Genomic DNA, 24,488 nt, shown 5'->3' with positions numbered 1-24,488 from the left:
TCAGTTGAAGAAAATTATTCTATTTCACAGAACTTCAGATGAAACTCACCTATTCGCTAAAGAAAAGACAACAAATCCAAATTCTCCTCCTTGAGAAAGAAGAAATCCAATTCTCACACTCTCCTTAAGGGATAGTCCGACTCGGGGACCTATTGCCGTTATGATCAATGTCTTGATAACAATCAGACCAGCCAAGAGAGAAAGCACATTTGGCCACTCCCGGAAAAGAAGCTGGCATGAGGTTAAAAATTATGTGCAATTAGAGGAAGGGTTAAAGAAAGAGTGCATACTATAGTACATAATGAAGGTCATGCTTATGAGAAAATACCTGCATATCAATAGAAGTTCCGGTAGTCACAAAAAATAAGCCAAGTAGTAATCCTCTGAATGGCCTTATATCAGCTTCAATCTGAGTACGGAAATTTGTTTCTGCAAGCAGTGCCCCAGCTAAAAATGCTCCAAGCTGCACCATGGGATAAATCAAATGATGAACTCAACTGCTATCTGGGTCAATTGGTATTACTTTTTTCAAAAGGGTATCTGACCGTGTCACTAAAGCCCAACTTCTGCGTTAATAGTGATGTTCCTGCAACAGTCAAAAGACAAAGTGCAACAAAAGCTTCCGAACTTCTCGTTTCTGCAACAACCTATGACCGATAAAAATGATCTATTGTTTCAGCTGTAAAAATACAAGTGTATTTATTCACTGTGCCTATATTCTCCCCTGATTTACATGTTATTCTTGGCCAAAGAACAAGGATGAGCACCTCAAAAACTCGCCTCCATATGTATTTCCCTCCAAAAGAAAGCAACCCCAGTCCACCTAAAGCCTTCAGACTTTCTTTTGCAAGCATTGGCCAAATACTTTCTTCTATCAGATTCTGCAGAGATTTGAAGATAAAATAATTCTCATAACAGTCATAAACATATACAGCAGCAAGGATAGAGGCAACAAATGGCATGTCCGTCAGCTTGATCCCACATCTGTATAAAATATAAGGGAAGTTACCTTATATACCCCATCCGAGGAAATTTTGACTAAGTTGGGAACTAATTTATCTAATAGAGACTCATTGATAACTCTTGCAATTTAACATATCATCCATGACGAGATATTTTTACCTCTCATACATAAAGGGAAAAAACTTATCTAAGTAGTTACCATAATGATGCTTAGAGACAAATTTTAAGCATTATATTTTCCAACCAACTGCATTGAAGAAAATTTATAGACCTTCGAAGTTTCCAAGATCCACGTACCTGGGTCTCCAGCACCGGTAGAATGACTAAAAGAGGCACAACAGCAATGTCCTGCATATATCAAGAACCACAGAAAAAATGAGGAAAGATTAATGGGTAACATGTTCCCTGGCTACTCACACCATTGTCCTTGGATAGACTACAGAAAGGGGAATAAGACGCTTTCACCATTCGAAATGTAAGTGAGGTACCTAAGAGGATCTAAATGTCAAACTTGTAGATCTATTAGAACTATCAAAAGTTCTTGCTCTCTGTTTACTAGGTCTCCTTCCTTATAGGGAGGATGTTGAATATATTGTGACATCCAAGGCAGATTCATAATCATCAGTGTGGAACATGGAGTTCGGAGGAGTAGTATTATCATCCCCGAACTCTCACACAATGTGGGCTGGGTTGATGTTGCAAAAGAGATTATTTCACATAAAAGGCCAGACAACTACATGGTAACCAACCAGGGAGTTATTCAGAGACGGTCAAGCCAAAGGGGTTGTCGGAAGAAGACCTGGGGTGAAAAGCACTCACTAAATTATTTGTGGACTCCAACACTACTAAACAGAGGTCAGAATCTCTTCAAAACTGTTGGGTAGACAACTTTGTAGATCTTAGGAGAGAAATCCCAACATGCTCAGATGTAACAAGATAGGTACAGAAAATTTGGGAAGTATCTGGGGGGTCAGTGTATTTGAAATGAATGATTTCAAGTTCATATCCAAATTCCCATCAAAGGAGGAAGCACAAAGAGTCAGGATGGATAAATGGTGCTGGAAAATTTTGGCATTGAACCTTCAATGGTGGTTATTGAAGACAGGCTGTTTTTCGAAAAAACATTTGGACAGGAATTGGAATGGATCAGATTACTAGGGATACCTTTATAATTGTGGTCTCAGGTCTAATAAGATGTTTAAATTGGTATGGATCAAATTACTAGGGATACCTTTATAATTGTGGTCTCAGGTCTAATAAGATGTTTAAAGAGATTGAGAAGAAGTACAGTGGGTGGTTAGAAACTGAGGAAGAAACACCTTTGAGAAATCAACTCCGATGGACTAGATTGAGAGTCGAAGGGCCACCGGATTTTATGCGGTCAATGATAGAAGTGGAATTAGAGTATCTTCAAGATACCTATATGGGTAGAAAGAACAGCAATAGATTGCAGGAAAATGGCCGGAAGGAATTGCAGTGCCGCCAACAATGTGACTTTCAGGTGGTATGATTTAAGTCTAAGGTCCTCTAGAGAAGATGAAACACCATTGGGTAATGGGGTCCTTTGGTGGGACAGACTGATAACTTGCAGTTAGAGGAGAACTTGGGGAATGGGGAAAACCCTATGGCAAAAGGAAGAATTACTGGGTTCAAAATCTAAATCTGATATGACCCCACCTTTGAAGACATTTTTTTTAAGAAAGTAACATTGTATTCACAAAAAAATCATCATCAAAAGGATGATGAGGTGGAACACTTACAACCCACAGTGGGTGGGAAACATCCTTCACAAAAACTAAAAAGCTTTACAATTTGCCTATGAAATCAACTAGAGTTGCTACCTCCCCCACCTTATTCTGTTTACACCAAAACAAATAACAGGCTTAGGCATTTCATTTTGATATTCTATGAGTTGCAGCTTTTGCATTCAAAGCATCTGATATTTCTTTCCTTCCATAAAGTCCACCAAATACAAATTGGAATGTTCATCCACCAATCTTCGCTCTGCCTCTTCTTTCAATTCCTTTCCAACTGTTGAGTGGATCCAGGGCGGTTTTAGGCATTACCCAGCTTACTCCCAGAATACATAAGAACATGTTCCACATATTTGCAGTTGTTTTGCACTGTAGAAAGAAAAAAACTATTTACCTCTGTTTCCTGGTCACACATATAACACCTTGAGTAAATTTGTAAACCTCTTCTTTGTAACACCTCATGAGCTGTGATGAACCCTCTCCACAGAGCCATAACTTCTATGCAAAATCTCCATAACCATTTTTGTAGCAGGCATGCATTCTGTTTGCTAAGATTCTTCAAACCTAGGCCCCCTTGTTTTTTGTCGAGTGTTAGGATATCCCACCTCACCAGGTTGCACCCTATCTTCTCCTTGTTTCCTTGCCAGATAAAAGATCTTCTCAGTTAATTGATTTTCTTTTCAATGCTTTTGAGGTATTGGAAATAGACTCATCATATAAGTGGGAAGGCCATCCAACACAGATTTAATGCATGCCAGACTTCCAACTCTTTGTTCTTAGCTCCCAGGGGTATGCCAAGGTATTTTGTAGGTAGGGAAGCTACTTGGCAACCAAAAGTCTCAGCTAAGGATTGCATATTGTCAACTTGATTGACAGGATAGAGGGAACTCTTACTCTAGTTAACATGTAATCCAGAAATGACTTCGAAAATGGTGAAAATTACCCTTCGGTGACTGATCTGAATCTCCTCTGCTTCACGAAGAACTAATGAGTCATCTACATACAGGAGGTGTGGAACCTCCAAAGCATCTCCCCTGACTATTTGGGCACTAAAACCCTTCAATCATCCTTTTCCATTTGCAATCCTGATCATGTGATTGAAGCCTTCCATTGCTAGTAAAAATAGAAAGGGAGATATAGGGTCCCCTTGCCTCATCCCCTCTGGAACATAAAAAAAACCTTCAGTGCTCCCATTTATGATGAGTGACAATTTCACATTGGATATGCAAAATCTGATCTATTTGTTGCCAAACCCCATATTGTTTCGAATTTTAAGAAGGAAATTCCAATTGACAAGATCATAGGCCTTCTCGATTTCAAGCTTATACAGAATTTGGGGCATCTTTTGTTGCACCCTAGAGTCTAGCAGCTCATTGGCCAACCGTAGGGCTCCACCACTGGAACCTGATATGAATTTGTTTCCAAAGCCAATCACCATTCATCACTTGTTCTGCCGCTGCTTTCGAAGAAAACTCAAATAGGAAAATTTTACTTCCCAGTTCATAAATGTTCATCCCAAAGATTTGCTTCCACATGCTAGAGGACCATCTTATAATCTCTAAGAGGGTTGGTGTATCCACATCCTTGAAGTTGCCAATCAAACTTCTATTAAGAACTTCATTTTGTTTATTGGGTCCGTCATTAACGTAAACTACTCCCCCCTTCAAGGAGCAAGGAGGTTTGCGCATTAAGAGATAAGGATACAAAACAGAAGCCTTTAGTGGCTTTGGAGATTCCGTGTGGAAGCTGGCCCCTTGTAGAGGGAGTAATAGCAGAGAAATTTCGTTCTTTAAAAGTATGATGCACTAAAAGAGGTGCCCCTTCACAAAGAATTAGTTTCTGGAGAAATATATGCTCCTTATGGCATGTTTTCTCCCAGCATATTGACTTCACGATAGGGAATGAAAGGAAATTTTCTTTTTGGTAAAATAAATGGTTGGGTCATCTACCCAGCAGAGAAGTTTTCCCTGTAATAAATAGATTGGTACTTGACAAAGAATTCACAGTAGAACGATGTTGGGAAGGCATAAGTTGGAATATAAAATTCAGAAGAGACATAAAAACAACTCCAGCTGAATGAGGTTGCTGAATTCTTCAGTATATTACCTATGTTTGTAAGCCTAAGCACTAATGAAGATTATTTGATAGGGAGAAGCCACAACAAAGGGATTTATACTGTCAAGACATGTTATAACACATTCATGAAAGAAGTGAATCAGCCTTCTTATTGGTCTAGAAGCAAATCTGGAAGTCAAAAGCTCCTATAAAAGTTAAATATTTTGAATGGTTGGCGTCTAAAAAACCTGTTTGACTCTGGATAATTTACAGAGAAGGGGATCCTAAATAGTTAACAGGTGTCATATGTGTAAAGAAGAGGCAAAAATTATCAAACATCTATACCTGCATTGCAAAGCTGCTGCACGCTTGTAGCAAAATTTCTTGAACATTTTGGGAATTAAACAAGTGATGCCAAACTCTACCACTGAGTTACTGTCATGCTGGAATAGGAAGGGACTATCAAAGCAAATGAAGAAGGCCTGGAATACAAAAAAGGTGGTGCATATGGAAAAAGAGCAGTAGGAGTCTAGCAGATGCTTTGAAGGACAAGAGAATTCATTCTTGAAGATCAAATTAGGTTGCATTTGTTGATATCTTTTTGGTGTAAACAGGATAGGACAAGTGAGAGTGAAATCCTGCTACGATTCTTGGAATCTTTTGGTCAGACTCACAGGGTTGTCTTTTTTTTTTTGTTATTTTCTGGATAACCGCAGAACTCTTGTAGTGCTGGTTTTTTTATATCAATAATACCATACCATTTCAAAAAGAACATGTATAATCATAAATGTAAAATGCAAATATAACCTGAAGAAGAAGTATTCCCAATGTAGCCGAGCCAAATCTAGTTGGAAGCTCACCCTTCTCTGCAAGAATCTAAAATTATGCCAAACTGAGCACAGAACCCATAGATCCATTCACACTCAATAATTTCAAGTTCTTCTACACAGGGTAAACCCCCCACATTAATTCAGCAATTTTCATGATAGGAAACTATACTCAATAAAGCTAAAGAGATAAGAGAAAAATAAGAAAACTAGAGATAAGAACCAGAATCCACAGGCAAAAATACATGAAACTTCTCTACAAACAGTTTCAGTATCAATAAGAACATACATTTTTTAGGTATATCTTTCATATAAAGCTACAAAAATATTAAAATTGAACAGCTCTGGATTACAGCGAATTTTTTTTGATACTAAGGAAAAAGTTCTAATGACAAATACTAAGAAGGTACTGCAATGGTACAAGACAGGTTCTTCTCATCATATCATCATATCATACTATATTATAAGTGAGAAACCCTCAAGTTAAAAGTTGGATTACGAAACTAACCTTATAAAGTCAAGTGCTATAATATCCTTCAACTTGATATTACTTCAAATATGTATATATATATTCAATTAGAAGCAGACAAACGTAACACCCTTTCCTTCACCATTAAATATTGGCATCCTATTAAAGGTAAATAATAACTCCCAATAATGTCGTTAATTGTAAAGATTTTTTTTAATCACAAGTTCCATGCAAGTGTTTTCATCTCATAACTTTAAGTTTTGCTCATTTATCTTCTACTCCTACTGCCTTCTGATATTTTTTCTCTCACTTTATAACTTGCACAAATTTAGATAATTTCATTAGCCATTAGTTGCATTTTTTTCTCTATTGAAAAATCACTGGTTGATGTAGCTGCTTATTAACAGCATTTATTTCTGCCAAACTATGTATTGTTCTGTGTGAGGATTGTTCAGGTATTGTCCAAATTTTACCCAGTTTGACATTAAAATTGGTTGGATCAAGTAACATAAATGGTGCACCATTACCATTGCAAGTTTCCAACAGATTTGTACTAGATATATAAATTTAAATCCCTGCTTATGAGGAAGTCTTTGATCAAATTAGATGAACATATATATAATCCAATGTTGATGGTTTACGGAGTAATGAAGTAGTTTGGGAATTCACAGCATTAACCCTCATTTATGTTCTTCCATTATTTTTTTGCATGTTTTTACTTATATAAGCTTGGTCACTTTGTAATATCAATTAAAGAGCATTCTATAAGCTCTAAAATTGGTACTTGCTTTTTTAATTTTCACAAGTTTATATTTTTTATATGATGCAAGGAATTTTATGAGTCTGAACACTAAATATATTTTTTACCAGACAAATATTTCACCAAGAAGCAGCACCCTCTTTTGGTTCGTATTAAATGAGAAACGGGATACTGCTAATTTTATTTGCAAGCACCCATATTCTTGAGATCAAAATTCCAAGTAATCCTCACCAAAGCATATGTAGAATTCCATTTCTTGAGGTAAAACAACAACTTTGTAAGTTCAATAATTCCTTTTTTTGCAATCTTGTAATTACAAGTGCAAACGGTATTTTGGATTAAAAAGAGGGAGGGATTGGGTGGAGTGAGAGAAGGGAACACATTTGTCTATCGAATTAAGTGGAGTACTCCATTAAAATATTCATTGTATAGCATATGACTCTACCTATCATCAAATTCTAAGCATATATCTTTGTTCCTGGATCGGTATATCTTTATCTAACCTATTTTGCTTTCTAATTTTCTATTTGAAGATGCAATATATGCTCTAAAGGTTGATGGGCTCCATTACAATGTTGATACAAATAGTGTGCTCAAATAATATATTCTGAGAATTGATTAACATTGACGGAGGAAGTATCTAACGATCCAAGAGGAATAAAATGAAATTAAGATTAATAAATCTTGACTCCCTTGTAACACCTCGCAACTCTACTCTTAGAATATGAATCGTTTGTCGTAAGTATATGAGCTTGAACCAGGTGATGTCCTACTTGCTCATGTGTTTTAAGGTTCTTTACCAAGTGTAGGAAGTGGTTTGGGGTCATAAGAGACCTCTAGCACTAAGTCGAGTTCAAAGCCTTCCTACTGGCTAAGTTTTTCGCATTAGTTCATGCAAGGGTCAACTTCAAACGACCATATCTTTCAGCATACAAAGATTAGGTATTCCATAACCTATCAAATTAAAGGTCTATGAGTCTTATTTCCAACGCCAACAAGTTTGCATCAACCGAAGTTCGGAGTAAAAAGTTATGATCATTTTAGTTTTGTTAAGACATTTTGTTTTGGACATGCATTTCACTGGCGTTGAACAATGTTGGATAGGTGTTTCACCAGTTGAAACACTGGTTGGACAACGGGAAATCACTTAAGTCGGTTTTAGTCTGATCTTTCTCACTTTTGACCATTCTTTCAAACCCTAGAAGTGTTTTCTCTCCTCCTCTCATCCTTTTCCATCAAGGTAAGTCCTTTTTCATAAAATTCAAGCTTTCTAACTCAAATTCCTCCGTCTATTCATAAATCATTGATAGAAATCTTAATTCTTGGCAATAGGGTTTTCAAGGAAGAGAATTCAAGAATCTAAAAGGTTTCTTGATCATTCTTCAAGTTAGGGTTCTTCATCAAGATTTGTAGAACGTTTAAGGTATGTAAGGTTATCATAGTGAGGGATTAAGTTCTTCCTCACGCCCTACATCTACAGTTTCAATTAGTAAGATCAAAGCTAGGGTTTTTACCCCATGATTCATAATTTTCGAATTTACTATTTATTCCTATTGTTGACTTCGTGATTTCATTACTTCACATTATTAATGATCTTTGACTATTGATTCATGCTTAATATACCACATGAACTCTTTATTTGTTAAGAGTTATTGAAGACCTTGTCATATTGATTTCTTATGAAATGTTTTCATGAGTAAAGTAAATTCCAAATCTTTTAGCAATATTTCAGAAAGGGTTTCAAGAAAGCATGAATTGCTTCAAGTGCATTATTTCCATAAAGAAAAGAATAGTTAGCTTTAAAGAGAGCATATCTTAGTTTTGAGAAAGTGAAGTCAGTTTTCATATAGCATAGGTTTTTAAAGCAAGTTGAGTATAGTTATAAAGAAGCATTTCAGAGTATTAACCCAACACAGAGAGTATTAACTAAAGTGAGACCTTTTTCCCTAAATGGGACATCATACCGCTATTGAGCATTATTGCATTATTTTGGGGGTAGTATTGAGCACCGAGTTTGGTAAGGGTTCAGATAATCCAAACCTCATAACTGCGCAACTAGCGTAGGATAGGATCGTGTTGTTGATGGTAAGGGCTTAGATATTGGATCCATTAGTAAGTTCATCCTATACCCCGGCAAAGTATTGGATGACTCTAGCAACGTGTGCAAGACGTTGTATCATCACAATGCTCATAGTTATAGTTGTGCATTAGAGAAACTCCCCAAGAAAAGTAAAGTATACTATTTTAGCATTTGATAATATTGCATATATCTAAGTTGTAAAGCTTTATTGTTTTCAATACATTTGCATGTGTTACTTTACAGTTATCTATGTTACAGTCTTTTCTAAGTTACTCTTTCAATTAAGTATATTCAGCCTAATCATTGTTTCATTCAGCCATTTTGCATACCGTACATTTTCATGTACTGACGCCATTTGGCGTTGCATCTTTTAATGTTGCAAATATAGATTTTCAAGATTGATAACATGCGCTTCGTTGAGATCCTCTCCATCAATTTTTTGTGAGACCTCCTTGCCTTTCGGAGGGCTCCAATTCAATTATTTACTTCTTTATCGTTAGACATTTTAGTTAAAGATGCAGCTACAGTTTTCAGGATCGATAGCAGGCGCTTCGTTGAGATCCCCTGCATCAGCTTTTGGTGAGACCTCCTCGCCTTTCGGAGGGCTCCAATTCAGTTACTTCTTTATTGTTAGACATTTTAGTTATCATTCAGGTAGTCGTGCGTCCTGTCTCGGCACCTATCCTAGTTCAGTAGAGGCTTCATAGACTAGTTAGCGAGTCAGTTAAGTCTTGATCTTTAGATGTTTTAAACATTATTATTATGATGATTCATACTTATATTTCACACTTCCCATAAAGCATGTTCAGAAGTGTGAATGTTTATCACTTTTAAAGCTTCCGCATAAGTGTTTAGTCTTCCGTATAGTAGTAAGCCAGGCCTAGGTTCGCTTGGGACCAATAATAACTTCCGAGTGCCGGTCATGCCCAGGGTATAGGCTCGGGGCGTGACATCCCTATTCTCAATTAGTAATCTTTTTGATATTTTTGTAAACTATATTTCCTAAATTGAATTTCATGGTTTTCAAACCCTACTTAGATTTGGAATTTTCATTATATATTTCATCATTAATTGGACAACATTGAGTTGTCTACAAATTAAAGCCACTATTTGAAACAAAGACAATTTTTATACATTCAAATGTTGAGAAAACAAACGGTCTTAACTATTCAGTAGATCGTAATGCAACATCTTAATATTCAAAGGTGTGTTCATATTATGGGCAATCAGATCCAGATGTCTTAATCTTAATTAAAACAAATGAGGCCTAATATAGCTTGTCACAATTTGATTAACTGGTGTACATTCAGTCGGTCCAGTCGATTTCGGGTTAATTGGGTTTGATTCACTAGATTTTTATCCGTATTTGGGTTCAGTTTGATGTTTTTCCTCTCTTCAACAAAATTCTATTGAATAATTTTTTTAAGAAATAGAAAAAGAAAATCCAGTAAATTTGAATTGCCGATCAAAAATCATTTAGATGATTTGTCAAAAATAGCTCAAATTTGATATATTTTTCATTTGATAAAATCTATTTACCTTTTAATTTCTTGAGATATTTTCCCATACCAATTGTCAAGTATGATAACAACTTTCTACAAAACAAAAAATCAATTCAATAGAACAATATTTTGAATCCGATTTGCATAATTCAACTCAAACATAATGTAATAAGGAAGGAAATTGAAATTTATAGAAGGGAAGAACTTATAAATGTAAACTATCTTAAACATAACTCTTCAAGTGAGAAAATAACAAACACAATGATTTATAACTTCAACTAATTGAAATTTTTGACATCATAAATATAGAATTTTTTATTTATCTGATTAAGTAATTATTTTATTAATGTTTCGGAAAGACATGCATGTATACAAGAGGTATACCAAAAATAGAAAAAACTACAAGAAGAGATGGTTTTCTACCAATGAGCTAGAGTTCATAAAATACAATAGAACATTGAGGTGTCGTTACAACACTCGCAATGTAATTGATCCAATTCTTTTGGACAATATTGATGATGCTAATGAATGGCTAACCTGAGTCCCTGAATTTCATGAAGATAAAGCAATTTTTTTGTTGATTCTGCTTTCACTTGGGGTGTTGTTGCGGAGACAAATGGAGTTTAGGAGAACCATTGTGGTTTAAGGGGGAATACTTCAAGCTTACATAGGAGGAAAAAAGAAGTAGCTACAAGCCTATCTCTAGTTGATGAAGTTGAAAGTGATGATAAAGTTGAAGAAGACTATGAGCAATAAAATGAAAATGGAGGAATACAAGATTTTGGTAATCTTGTAGAAGTAGAAGAATAAGAATTAGATGTTGATCCATTAATAACTTTGATTTTGTTTGTCCTATGGTCTATGGAGATTTTGTGATATCTACTTTTTAGTTTTTAATTGGAACTTTTTCTTTTATTTATTGTCTCTATTTATTTTGGTCTTTTCTCTTTTAAATTGCGCTTCACTTCAATGAAGCAAGCACTTCGCTTCACACTTTATGCGAAGCAGGGCCTTGTCACTTTTTCTCGCTTCACGCTCTCCAAAATACTGCCATGAACATCATTGTCTACCATGGCTGCATAAGGATGTCAGATGCTTGGTCAATTTGTCCTAGATGATAGGGAAGATGTCTCCTAGGAAGCATATTATCTCAAACAGTATGGCTCATTCTGAAGATGATAGCCTGTAGTAAGGCTAAGCATACATTCCACTTGACCATTTGTCTCAAAAAAGGTAGAGGGGAGCTATAACCGCACGACTCCTAGTATACAGGCTACAGCATCTCTGGCTTCCAAAATCCTATCTTCAGAAAATCTTTCTATTTACACAAAAAGGAAATAAACAACAATGAGGAAAAGAAAAACGAAGTCCCTCATAAGCTAAAAACGGGTCACTGGTGTTAAAACTTGTAACAGATGTAGGACTGCAACCACATGATTTATATCTGCAGACGCTGGAACTATGTAAAGACATCTGTCGTCTCTAAATTGAAGGTACTAAAATTCAGTTACAGGATGATGTTCTAAGCTTGTGCTTAAAATCTGATTAGATATGAAGTACAAGATCTGCACCTTTGCAAACTTCTAGAGAACTTGGTCTTGTCAGAACGGAAAAGTATTGAAGTACAAAATAAACGTTAGATACTAGAGAAATTTTAGGATAGTTGCAAGACAAAGCCACAGTCATGAGATAAAAAGAAGCCTTCTAAGCTACAAATAAAGTAATTGAAATAAGTTGCACCCAAAATGCCATTATTGTAACACCTACTAATTACATTGTGCATACGACTAAGTTGATGTCAATAAAATTACTTGAATTTGAAAGATTTGGAATATATTTGGTCTTAAAAGAGTAAGTTCACAGGGAAGTAAAGCCAAATGTTGTAAGTTTCATCAATTGGGCACACTACTAAGTGACCATGCTTATGGTTTGACTATGAATGAACATACCTCATAGGATATGGAGAGTTAGAGGATGTACTACCTATCCAATTAAAGATCTTTGAGTCTTGTTTCCAGCAAAACAAACCGCTCGTCAATCCGAGTTCTAGATTAAGAGCTATGTGAGTTTGAAGAGGACATTGTCGGCAGGATTCCCACTTACAGCCAAGTCACGTGTATATGACTAAGTTGCATCGACGAGATTAATCAGTCTTGGAAAAAATGAGACTAAATTTGAGCCTAAAGTCTGAGGTGTTCAAGAGTGCGAAAGTGAAGATAATAGTTTAACAGGATATTGGAGAGATTGGAAAGATGTGAGAAGAAATCGACCAATTGGAAGTGTTAGAATAGGAATAGGTTTATACAATCCTATTAGAATAAGAATAGGTTTATACAATCCTATTAGAATAGGAATAAGTTTATACAATCCTATTAGAATAGGAATAGGAATAGAAATAGAAATAGGAATACTAAATAGTATCCTACTTGGTAAAGGATTGTATTCTAGGGTCTATAAATAGGGTCTTAATGTAATAATGTAAACAGCAACAATTCAATAATATTCTTCTCATATATTTCTCACATGGTATCAGAGCCTCTATGATCTTAGTAAACAATCAAAGTGTTTCCGCTGCCGGCAGGTGGCTATTACTCATATATGCCGCCCGTCTGGCCAACAATTATGTTAGAAAAAGTTGGGTCACCGTGTATCTTTTCGGTGACTATTTTCTCATATTTGATTTATGTAAGCACCGTGCCATCATTCCGGTGACTACTTTCTTATATCTAACTCATAGCACTGTGCCATCTTTCCGGTGACTACTTTTTCATATTTAATTTGTGTAGCACTGTGCCATCATTCCAGTGACTACTTTTTCATATATAATTTTTGTAGCACCGTGTCATCCTTCCGGTGACTACCTTTTTTGAATATCTGATTTACGTAGCACCGTGCATCTCTCCGGACTACTTTTCATATTTAATTTGTGTAGTATCGTGAATTTTTCCGAACTATTTTCTCATATCTGAGTTGCATAGCATCATGTGTCTTTTCAGTGACTCCTCAAATTTGATTTGCATAGTTCCATTCGTCTTTCCGGTGACTCCTCAAATCTGATTTGTGTAGGGTTGTGCCATCATTCCAACCCTACCCATATAATTTTCTTTTTCAGTAGGGTCGTGTCATCATTCCAACCCTACCCATATTATTTCTCTTTTCAATGGGGGTCGTTCCATCAATTCGAACTATCCTATATAATTTCTATTTTCTAGTTGGGTCGTGACTTCATTCCGACCCTACCCATATAATTTTATTTCTTAGATTGTGACCACTTTTATCCATCAAATCTAATACTCCGGCATATGAGCATGTTTCGGCCAGTTTTTCGGTGACTTTCTTGTTAAATATTGACACGTCTATTGATTCCAACATGATCCATACACTTTATACTAGATTTTGAGCACTTTTGGTGACCGTTGCATTGTGAAGAAGTCTATATGGAGCAACCACCTAATTTTGTTGCTCAGGGGGGAGTTTAGTAGCCTTGTATGTTGATTACGTAAGTCACTCTATGGTCTGAAACAGTCTTGCAAGCTTGGTTTGGGAAGTTCAACACTGTAATTTTATCACTCTCTGTTTAATCAACATTATGCATCAAATTCAGTATTTCATGAGAAGACCAAGCCCATTGAGATTGATTGTCAAATTTGTGAAGTCGAGTGATCAACTTGCAGATATCTCACCAAGCCCCTCATCGGTCCTCATGTTAATTACATTTGTAACAAGCTAGGTACATGAATTGTATGTACTAGCTTGAGGGGGAGATTTAGAATAGGAATAGGTTTATACAATCCTATTAGAATAGGAATAGGTTTATACAATCATATTAGAATAGGAATAGGTTTATACAATCATATTAGAATAGGAATAGGTTTATACAATCATATTAGAATAGGAATAGGTTTATACAATCATATTAGAATAGGAATAGGTTTATACAATCATATTAGAATAGGAATAGGTTTATACAATCATATTAGAATAGGAATAGGTTTATACAATCATATTAGAATAGGAATAGGTTTATACAATCCTATTAGAATAGGAATAGGAATAGAATAGAAATAGGAATACTAAATAGTATCCTACTTGGTAAAGGATTGTATTCTAGGGTCTATAAATAGGGAATCAATGTAATAATGTAAACAACAACAATTCAATAATATTCTTCTCATATATTTCTCACAGGAAGAGTAATTATCTATCACTAGAAGGGAGGATTATTTTGGTGGATAGTGTATTAGACTCACTTCCTACATATATGATGTCCCTTTTTCCTGTACCACTTGCCAGTAAAGATTCAGAAAAAAATTGATGATTTAAAGAGGAATTTCATTTAGCAGGGTAACAAGAGAATAAATGTGTTCACTTGGTGAACCGGAAGTCACTGACTTGTAGCAAGGAGGACGGGGCTGGGAATAAGAAATCTGAGACAACATAATAAGAGCCTTCCTATAAATTGGCTATGGACATTCTCTATGGAGGACCAGGCCTACGGAGAAGGGTGGTAAGTGAAAAATATAGTGTACATGGTGTTGAAAGATGGTGTCAGCTACACATGGAATTAGTGTATGGACGTCACAAAAGCACTATGGATAGACTTTGTAAACAGAGTGAGCATAACAGAGGGAAATGGTGTTAGGACCTCATTTTGGAATGATGATTGGATTGCAAATGACCCTTTCAAAGATGTTTTGCCTGACATTTTCAATCCGGTAAAGCATCTAAAGATCATAGGGGCTGAGGGTTGGAATTTAAGCTTCAGCAGGCTCTTAAATGACTGGAAAACAGTAGATTGGTTGACTTTTTCAAGCTGTTGGAAAACTTCATAGGTACTACTGAACAAAAGAATAAGGATAGGCTGGTGGGCAATTGGTGTAGTAGAGGAAGTTTCACTGTGGGTTCTGCTATGCAGGTTTAAACAAAACTGGGCAGGTTTTTTGGGCATGGCATTGGAAACATGTCTGGAAAGTGAACATGCTCTTCAAAGTAGCATGTTTTCGTTGGTTAGTGCTTAAAGAGGCAATCTTAACACAAGACAATTTGAGGAAGGGGCATGTATTTAGTGGACAGTGTGACAGGAAAGGAACTCATGATGTTTTGTAGACATTCATAGCTCTCAACAGAAGATCAAGATGCACTCTGTTTTTTTTGTTTCACTTTTGGTGTAAAAAAGGTTTTGTTGATGATGTAGAGTCCCTGTTAAACATCACTGGGACTAGTTGATATTTTTAAGTTGTAATTATGTGTCCTCTTACGTCCCTGTTAAAATATATCATTACAAGGGATCCATGCAAATATAACCCTATTAAAGTTCAACCTAGAATGTTGCAGCTTTGCAATTGCACCTAAATTCCATTAATAAGGGATGCCAAAGAGTTCCCCAAGAAATGAATCTTTAACAAAAAGAATACTTTTTCAAAGAAAAGCCTTTAACAGGTAGAAGGCATTTGCTCGTTGCACACTCCTTTTCATCTCAAAAAGTATAAGGCTTTTGCAACATATCAGGCCATTGTAGCTTAATAAGAAATTACCTGCAGAACAAAAGCTGAAGAAGACAGTGAGAGAGCAGCACCAATCACTACAGCCTCATCAACACTTCTAATATTCACCTGCATCCTAAATAAGTTATTGACGAAGGAGCAAAAAGAGGATATTGGAAAGTGTAAACATTGTGTAAGTAAGTGCCTATCGAATATCCATACCAAACTATAAAAAAAGATGAAGAAGCAACGAATATTATTTCACATCTATAAGGCAAAAGAAAAAAAATAATTGCATGCATCCAATAAGTTAGTGATGACGCAGAAAGGGGATAAAGGAGAGTGCCAATGGTGTAAATGTAAACACCTAATCAATATCTATATCTTATAAAATTAGAAGATTTAACCGGACTAGCAACCCAGCATAGCCCTTTACAAAGAATAGCCCTATTCATTTTATATACCCTAGTTAACATTTAGGTTTCATACTTCTATAGCCAGTCCCTCAAAAACCCTAATCTTTTCATACGTCATTCCTCACCTAAGTTGCTCGGACTCTTCACTTTTGGTGCCGCACCTATGTCGACATGACATGGGTGTGGGTGTGGGTGTGGGTGTGGGATCTGTGTCCGACTTGGTCAACTGATTTTGGGTACTTTGACAAAAATCGATGGGAAATGTCTGGACAGTTTTAATGATCTCTATAATCAATACAAAAACTAAGGTGAAATTGAAGAAAATGGATACCTTAGTCAAGCCCCACACCATGCAAAGCAAAGCCTGGTATTTAAGTGGAGAAGGGTAGAGGGGCAGGCCCATTATCCACCGAGTTTAGAAGGCTGTGATTGGTCCAAAGGGGGGGTCACAGACGGATTTCTCGATTATCAAAAAAAAAATACAAAAACTAAGGTGAAATTGAAGAAAATGGATACCTTTTATATAGAAATTTCTATGTCACTCGTTTTCCTTTAATCTCTTTCCAAAATTCTCCACATAATATCTCATAATTTAGGTTTTATAACTCTACTTTTGGATATTTTAATTATTTTTAGGCGAATCCCCGCACCCCGTATCCATACATGGATCCATATCCCCGAATCTTAAAAATTAGATCATTAAGGATCCGACCTCTGGAGCCGCACCCATATCGGACACTCGCACCCGAGTCCGAGCAACTTAGTTCCTCACAAATCATATTAAAATTCTTCTCTCTAACCCTAAGACTTCATTATCGTGCCGCTTCTAATACCTTCAGCTGCCGCCGTCGAATTCCTTCCTCTTCTTCACCTTCAATCGTAGAGACTCTCAGTAAAATAGGAAAAGGGTTTATGGTAAAATGGGACAGATAGGAACTCTATTCCTTTATTGGTATGATGTTATCTGAATTACAGGACCCAATCAAGAGTTCGAGGATCCAGTAGCTAATCAGGAACTTACAGAGAAGTTTAAGGGTTTAGCCAAAGTTTGATGGAAGGGAAGAAATGGATTTTGAAGAAGAGATAGTGATAGATAAAATGTAAATGTGTGGATCCATAATCTTCTCAATGAATTGTACAAGTACTTATATAGTTGAATACAAGCGAATAAATTGAATCAAATCTGTTACTAACTAATTTCCTGAACTGTTACTGTTCAAAACTAACTTTCCTGCTAAAACTTGTTAGCTAATTTGACTAACAACTAACTTCTTTGTTGACTCGTCTGCTGACTCAGCAACCATATAATTCTGATAACAGTACTCCCTCCACCATGAGATCCTTGTCCTCAATCCCTTAACCAGCCCATCAAATAAGTGGAAGATTCATTAAACTGTGAAACGTTACCTTGTCATAATGTGATGTGCTTCCAATGCCAATAAAAAGTAACCCATCCAATAGTATTTAACATCCAAAAAACTGCCAAATAAAACGTGTCCCATGCCGAAATATCACTAGTACCGCCTCATCCTGGGCCATCGCAATGATCAAAAGTAGGAAACCTGGTTAGAAGGACATTGAAATACTCCCAAGTAGCAGCATCAGCTGATAAGTCCTTCCACTTCACCAAGGCTTGTGCTACTGCTTTATTACCCTTCTTAATAATTCATCTTTGTAATATGGCCTCAGGTCCTGGGCAGTGGGGGCTTGCAACATCAATAATAGAAGGATAAGCATGAGAGGGGACATCATAACATCTCTTCAGGAGAGATACAGTGGATTTTCAGAGTATCTGGAAACAGCAATGTGTAGGCCACAAGACCAACTTTCTCAAAAATCTGACATAGCCAACTGCATGCACAATAGCCAACAATTCTCTATCATCAACAGACATAGCTGCATCTCTTGGTGATAGTGACTTGCTGATAAAGGCAATAGAGTGCCCTTGCCGTATCAACACAGCTCTTATACCAAAACCACTAGCATCTGTTTCCACCAGAAAGATCCAGCTAGCATCAAGCAAAGCCAAAATAGGAGCTCTAGTAAAGGCGTCCTTCAGTTGTTCAAAAGCATCAGTAGCAGTTGGTGACCATTTGAAACTATCTTTCTTCAAAAGATCAGTTAATGGTTTATTGATGATGTCAAACCCCTCTATGAATCTTCTGTAATAACCAACTAATCCAATGAAACCCCTTAATTGCTTGATAGTAGTTGGAACATGCAAATTTTCAACAGCAATTATCTTCTGAGGATCAGTGGATACCCCATCCTTAGTAATGACTAATGAAATGGCCCAAATATTCAATCCTATCCACTCCCAGAAAACATTTGCTCTCCTTGTCTAGTAGTTGATGACTTTTCATTTCAACAAACACATCACTGAGGTGTAGTAGATGGTCTTCAACAGACTGGCTATAGATCAACATGTCATAAGAAAGACTAGGACATATTTCCTCAGACATCTTTGGTAGACAACATTCATCAAACCTTGCAAGCTTGCTGGTGCATTAGACAATCCAAATGGCATCACCAAATACTCAAAATGCCTGCAGTAAGTTCTAAATGTTATTTTTGGTATATCTTCCTTGTCCATCCTGATTTATCCAGCCCTAAGATCTATTTAGGAAAAAAAACACTGAACCACCTAGTTCATCCAAAAGATCTTCTACAATGGGTATAGGGAATTTGTTATTAACAATGTGTTTGTTAAGATCTCTATAGTCTACACAAAACATCCATGAGTACATGTGTTTATCATAATCTCCTCAATGAATTGTACAAGTACTTATAGTTAAATACAAGGGAATAGATTGAATCACATCTTTTGCTAACTAATTTTCAGAACTGTTACTGTTCACAACTAACTTTCCCGCTAAAACTGGTTAACTAATTTGACTAACAACTATCTGCTTTGCTGACTCGTTTGCTGACTCAGCTACCATATAATTCTGATATAAAATATGTAGATTAGTTGGCGGAGATGAGGATGTAGAGGTGGATGTGTGGGAATGCCAGGAGAGATAAGATTAGGAATGAAGTTATTCTAGACAAGGTGGAAATGGCCCACATGAAGGACAAGATGCGGGAGGTGTGAGAGGTTGGTCATAGTGGGCTTGAGGAGGGGTAGAGGTAGGCCTAAAAAGTACTGGGGTGAGGTGACCAGGCAGGATATGGCGCATCTTCAGCTCAGCGAGGACATGACCCTTTATAGGAGGATGTGGAGGTTGAGGATTAGGGTAGAAGTTTAGTAGGTAGTCAGGCGAATTTCTTTCCCATTCTCAGAGTACAATATTATTCTTTTTTCCCTTATCTTTAGATTTCTATTACTATATACATGTTTCGTTGGCTCTCGATATCTTATTTTCTTGATGTTGTTTCTGCTTCTTACTGATGCCTCTTTTATATCGTTCGTTCAAGTGAGGGTCTATTAGAAACAACCTCTCTACCTTCTTAAGTTAGGGGTTAGGTCTGTGTACACTCTACCCTCCCAGACTGCGGGATTACACTGGGTTTTTTGTTGTTGTTTTTGTTGAAGATTAGATGGGGTCGAGCAGAGTCTTAATAGGTCATGGTTTTGTGTAGTTCCTTGTTAGTCACTGCCTTTTGTAGGTGAGCTAGGCTCTTCTTTGAGATTCAACAGGAGCCCTTAGATGAAAGCTCCAATTGTTTAAAAAATGGCAGCAACATTTTCTCGCTATTTTGGTAGAAGTCTGAGAAAAGAAAAGTCAAGTTCACATGGAACACCGTCTATCTTCTCCTACTTTTCTTCTAATTTTTTTAGACTGCCTTTATTTTCCAGATCTGCCAGTGTTGAGGTTTAGATCAGCAATCAATGTGTAATCGCAGGATATTTGATGTATAATTGGTATACAATCAGTTTATCCTTATTGCATAATATTTATACACTAATTATATATCAAGTATATTTACCAATTATACAGAGTAGACATTGAGTTTCAATGTTTTAATCAGTGTATTCTCAATGTGTATTGTTTATACATATATCAGTATAGATTGATTATACAGCATATCAGTTATACATAGTCATTATCAATGTTCTACCGACTATGTATATTTAGTATATTTTTTGTATACATTGGAGAGAGGGGATTTGAGGTGCAAGACGGAGTAGTGAGTGGATAGTGGATGTTGAATGTTTGTACTTTGTTCTAAACAGTTTGTGAACTATTACCATCAAATCTGAACTTGCTGCACTTTTTTTTTGGTAAGGTAACATTTTACGGAAAATTTGGATCAAGATGGTACAATTACAACACCCCAGCTGCAGATACAAAAAGACTTCTACATATTACCTAACTCCTCTAGAAAATCCAAATATTGATCCAAATTTCCAAAACACTACTTTCACACCAGAACTGCAAATTTAATAAGGACCTACTTTTTATCCCGGAGATATGTTGTCTTTTTCCTTCAAAGCAGACCCTTTTCTTCTCTCGCCAAATTGTCCACATAACACCTAAACTACTGTTCTCTATACAGACAACTTACTCTTTGTCATCTTCTAAAATTACCAAGTCTCAGGCAGCCATCTGACGCCATATTATATATTTAAAGTACCCAACATTGTGTTGCCACTTAGCAATGACTAAATAGATGATTGACAGTTTCTAAGTCTTCTTCACACATATAGCATTTGTTTCCAAGAATAATTCATCTCTTCTGCAAGTTCTCCTGAGTTAAACAAACTTCCTTTGTTGCCACCAATACAAAGCAAGCTACTCTATTAGGTGCGTAGGACTTCCAGATGGCTTTTCATGGCCAATCTGGCTGCTCAATTACAATGGAGCATTTAGAGAAACAATAGAATTGGGCCAGAATAGAGAAGAATATCTAAGGATTCATATCGCCAGCCTGAACTAGTTTGAGATTCAAACTTAGTTGATTGTTGATTGATAGATAATCAATCAGCACTTTCTATTCTAATCTAATAAATAGGATTTCCAAAAAGTCCAAAAATCAACCATACAAGTAAATAACATAAGCATTGGTTGACCTTTACAATATGAAATATTTCTTTTTATAATTCTGGTGTCCGGCCAAACTTGCGCCATCTCAACTAATTCTTGCCACCTCCCATCAGCATAGATTACAACATGAAATATGTATAAACCAATAATATCCTCAATGCCTATGCTATTTTTCCAGGGATGTCATAGTCAAATACAGTAGCTTAAGAAGGCAAAACAGTGTGAAGTCACCTCCAATTTTCTCTGTAACTGATTCTCTCACCAAAGACATGATTTTTTGATGACCCAACAAAGAAATGATTAAAAAAACATAATTGCACTTTAACAAGGAACGAATTCTTTTTATTTTATTTAGGAGAGAGAAAGGGAAAGGACTAGGGACTTATGAACATAATAACATAACAAACAAAACACGGTGAAATGAAGAAGAACAATCAAGAGTAAATGAAGGGAAAGTCTGACAAACTACTTACTCATATCTGATTAACTATTTACCAACTAGGGTATCTTGCTTTTAAGTGGTATACCAACACACTGCATACATTTCTAGCCTTCATAAAAGCCCCTCTATTTGCTATAGGAGTTATTTCAGTACAGTTAGTTCCTAAAGGATGATACTTACCAGATCAGGCCTTGAGTGAAAAAGAAACTCCAAAATCTTTGTCCCGACAGCATCATTAGGTGGAAGCTCGAAAGATGTAAATGCCAAAGTAGATAATACAACCTTCAACATAATAAACAAGAAAACATAAGGCAAACGTTTGAAGCACCACATAGTACCTAGGTACAAATATCCTAAAGGAAATCATCAGATATCAAACTTCAGGTATTCCATTATGCTAGAGCATCAAACAATAGCACATACTTGACTGTGAGAACTAATTACACCTGCAAAAGGTTGTATTTTAATTTTCCTTATTTCTCTGAGACTTCATATCGCCTAGGCACTTGCATCATGTTGTAAGAATTCAAATGCAGAAAAGAAGTACATACATAATTGTAGCTACATAAGAGGCAACTTTTCCTCATCAGTTCCAGTCAATATTGCCTATTGATTATTAACGAATGGCATAAAATAATGTAAGAAATATAAAACTTAAGCAATGAGAAGTGGTCTTATCAGTGCTAATGAAAATGCTTTCTCTTGACCAAGTCAAAGAAGTAAGTGAAAGTATAACAACAAACTCTTTTCCCATGTCGATTTGCTCTTCAACCCCTTGCCCTCAATTTTATAAGACATTTTTTGTGCCCAAAACACAGTTCATCCAGATTTAAGTGTAGCATTTTTCTATGACATGGTGATATTTAATTAAAGAAGTACCAACAAGGTACTGAAAGATTACATCAGAAAAGGGAGCATCATCCTTATATAGGTTGAAGAAGTGCAGAATGTCTATCAAAGAATCAAAATCAGATACAATATTCTTCCGACCCCACAAATAGAGACTTTTTAAACATATAGATTTTACAAGTGAAATGTTACCCCTTCTATCATTAGAACACCTATTATTTCTTTTCAACCAGATAATCCAAAATATGCAAGTAGGAACACCATTCAGAACTGTCTGGTTCTTTAGGTAAGGACTATTTACACCGCCATCACAGAACAAGTTTAAGACTTCCTTGCAATGACCCATTGGCTCCACAAATGTCTAGAAACATTGACCAAATCTTCCTTGTGATGGTGCAACGAAGCAGCACATGATTAGCATGTCATTGCTAAGATATTACCTGAAAAAGCATAACCTTCTCCAGAAACCAACTAAATCAAATAAATAGTACAATAACAAGAACTAACAGGTTCCCCCAACTATAACTCAACCTTGTAATGTGTGTCAGCAAAATAGGAGAAGAAACATTTGGTGTATCATGATTGTGAAGTTCTCAACAGAACTTGAATAGAACAGAATGTGTCAAAAAGAAAGAGAAGGGTGAGAAATCTGGACTTTACTAAAAAGGCTGAGAACTCTGGCTTTGAGAAGCTTTTAATTTGAAAAAGTGAAATATTAACAAACAGCATGTCTGTAGCAAGCAGGGATCTGTCTCCACCTGGTAAGGAGGAGATGGAGCTGCTCTCACTCTATCATGTTAGTGGCAGACGAAGTAACATAAACTCACCTCTCTTGAGATATGCAAAGGATCAAATTTATAACAGAGTTAGCTTTGACTTTTCATTACTGTATTTCAATAAAACAGTAAGAAAGTCTAAAATAGGATTGAAGATGCTCTTAATCAAGGTTATTACTTTTTATGGCATTATTTTTGCAACCATAGTAATGTATACGATGAATTTGGTGCTGGAACAAATCACATCCTTCTATCCAAAAATAGAAGCGGGAGAGTGATTACTTAATTTGCGGCAAAGTGGTGCCGAAAGAGTAAATTAGTACTCTAGCAACACCAGAGCATAAGCCTCTACGTATCAACCCCACTAGACATGCTACAAGGATTAAATGAGAGGGTAAACTGATGAAATAATGAACACAGGAAGATGAGGTGAAGACAGCCTTGTTGAAAGAGGCAAATTCCAATACACACCCAAATAGTGTATGTCAGTATATATCCTTTTATCTTTATCTGTATATTTAGTTACGCACTACTGACTATCCATGAGCCAGAAAGTCAGAAACCATTATAATTGTGAGAAATATAGGAAAAGAATATTATTGAATTGTTGCTGTGTCTACAGTATTACATTGAGACCCTATTTATAGACCCTAGAATACATTATACAATCCTTTACCAAGTAGGATACTATTTAGTATTCCTATATCTATTTCTATTCCTATTCCTATTCTAATAGGATTGTATAAACCTATTCCTATTATAATAGGATTGTATAAACCTATTTCTATTCTAACACTCCCCCTCAAGCTAGTGCATACAATTCATGTACCTAGCATGTTACAAATGTAATTAACACGAGGACCGATGAGGGGCTTGGTGAGATATCTGCAAGTTGATCACTCGACTTCACAAAATTGACAGTCAATCTCAATGTGTTTGTCTTCTCATTAAATACTGGATTTGATGCATAATGTCAGTCAATCTCAATGTGCTTAATCTTCTCATGATATTGAATCTGATGCATAATGCCGATAAAACACAGAGTGATAAAATTACAGCGTTGAACTTCCCAAACCAAACTTGCAAAGACTGTTTCAGACCATAGAGTGACTTACGTAATCAAC

The 24,488-nt window shown here is 36.1% G+C and overlaps 1 protein-coding gene across 1 annotated transcript in view; it reads right to left on the bottom strand.

Moving 5' to 3' along the window:
- LOC102588948 (K(+) efflux antiporter 3, chloroplastic) overlaps positions 1-24,488 on the bottom strand; it is a 46,591-nt gene that overhangs the window by 9,266 nt on the left and 12,837 nt on the right. The window contains exons 5-12 of the mRNA XM_006359304.2: positions 21,920-22,021; positions 15,945-16,022; positions 5,580-5,648; positions 1,261-1,311; positions 768-881; positions 546-647; positions 329-463; positions 50-231 (exon numbers count right to left, since the gene is read on the bottom strand). Coding sequence (XP_006359366.1) covers positions 50-231; positions 329-463; positions 546-647; positions 768-881; positions 1,261-1,311; positions 5,580-5,648; positions 15,945-16,022; positions 21,920-22,021 — 833 coding nt within the window. The remainder of the gene's footprint in view (positions 1-49; positions 232-328; positions 464-545; positions 648-767; positions 882-1,260; positions 1,312-5,579; positions 5,649-15,944; positions 16,023-21,919; positions 22,022-24,488) is intronic.

This window comes from Solanum tuberosum, unplaced genomic scaffold, assembly GCF_000226075.1.
Source record: "Solanum tuberosum cultivar DM 1-3 516 R44 unplaced genomic scaffold, SolTub_3.0 scf00291, whole genome shotgun sequence".
In the NCBI taxonomy this organism is placed as follows: domain Eukaryota; kingdom Viridiplantae; phylum Streptophyta; class Magnoliopsida; order Solanales; family Solanaceae; genus Solanum; species Solanum tuberosum.
Note: the sequence above shows the minus strand (reverse complement) of the source record. Positions and strands in the feature narration are given on the sequence as shown.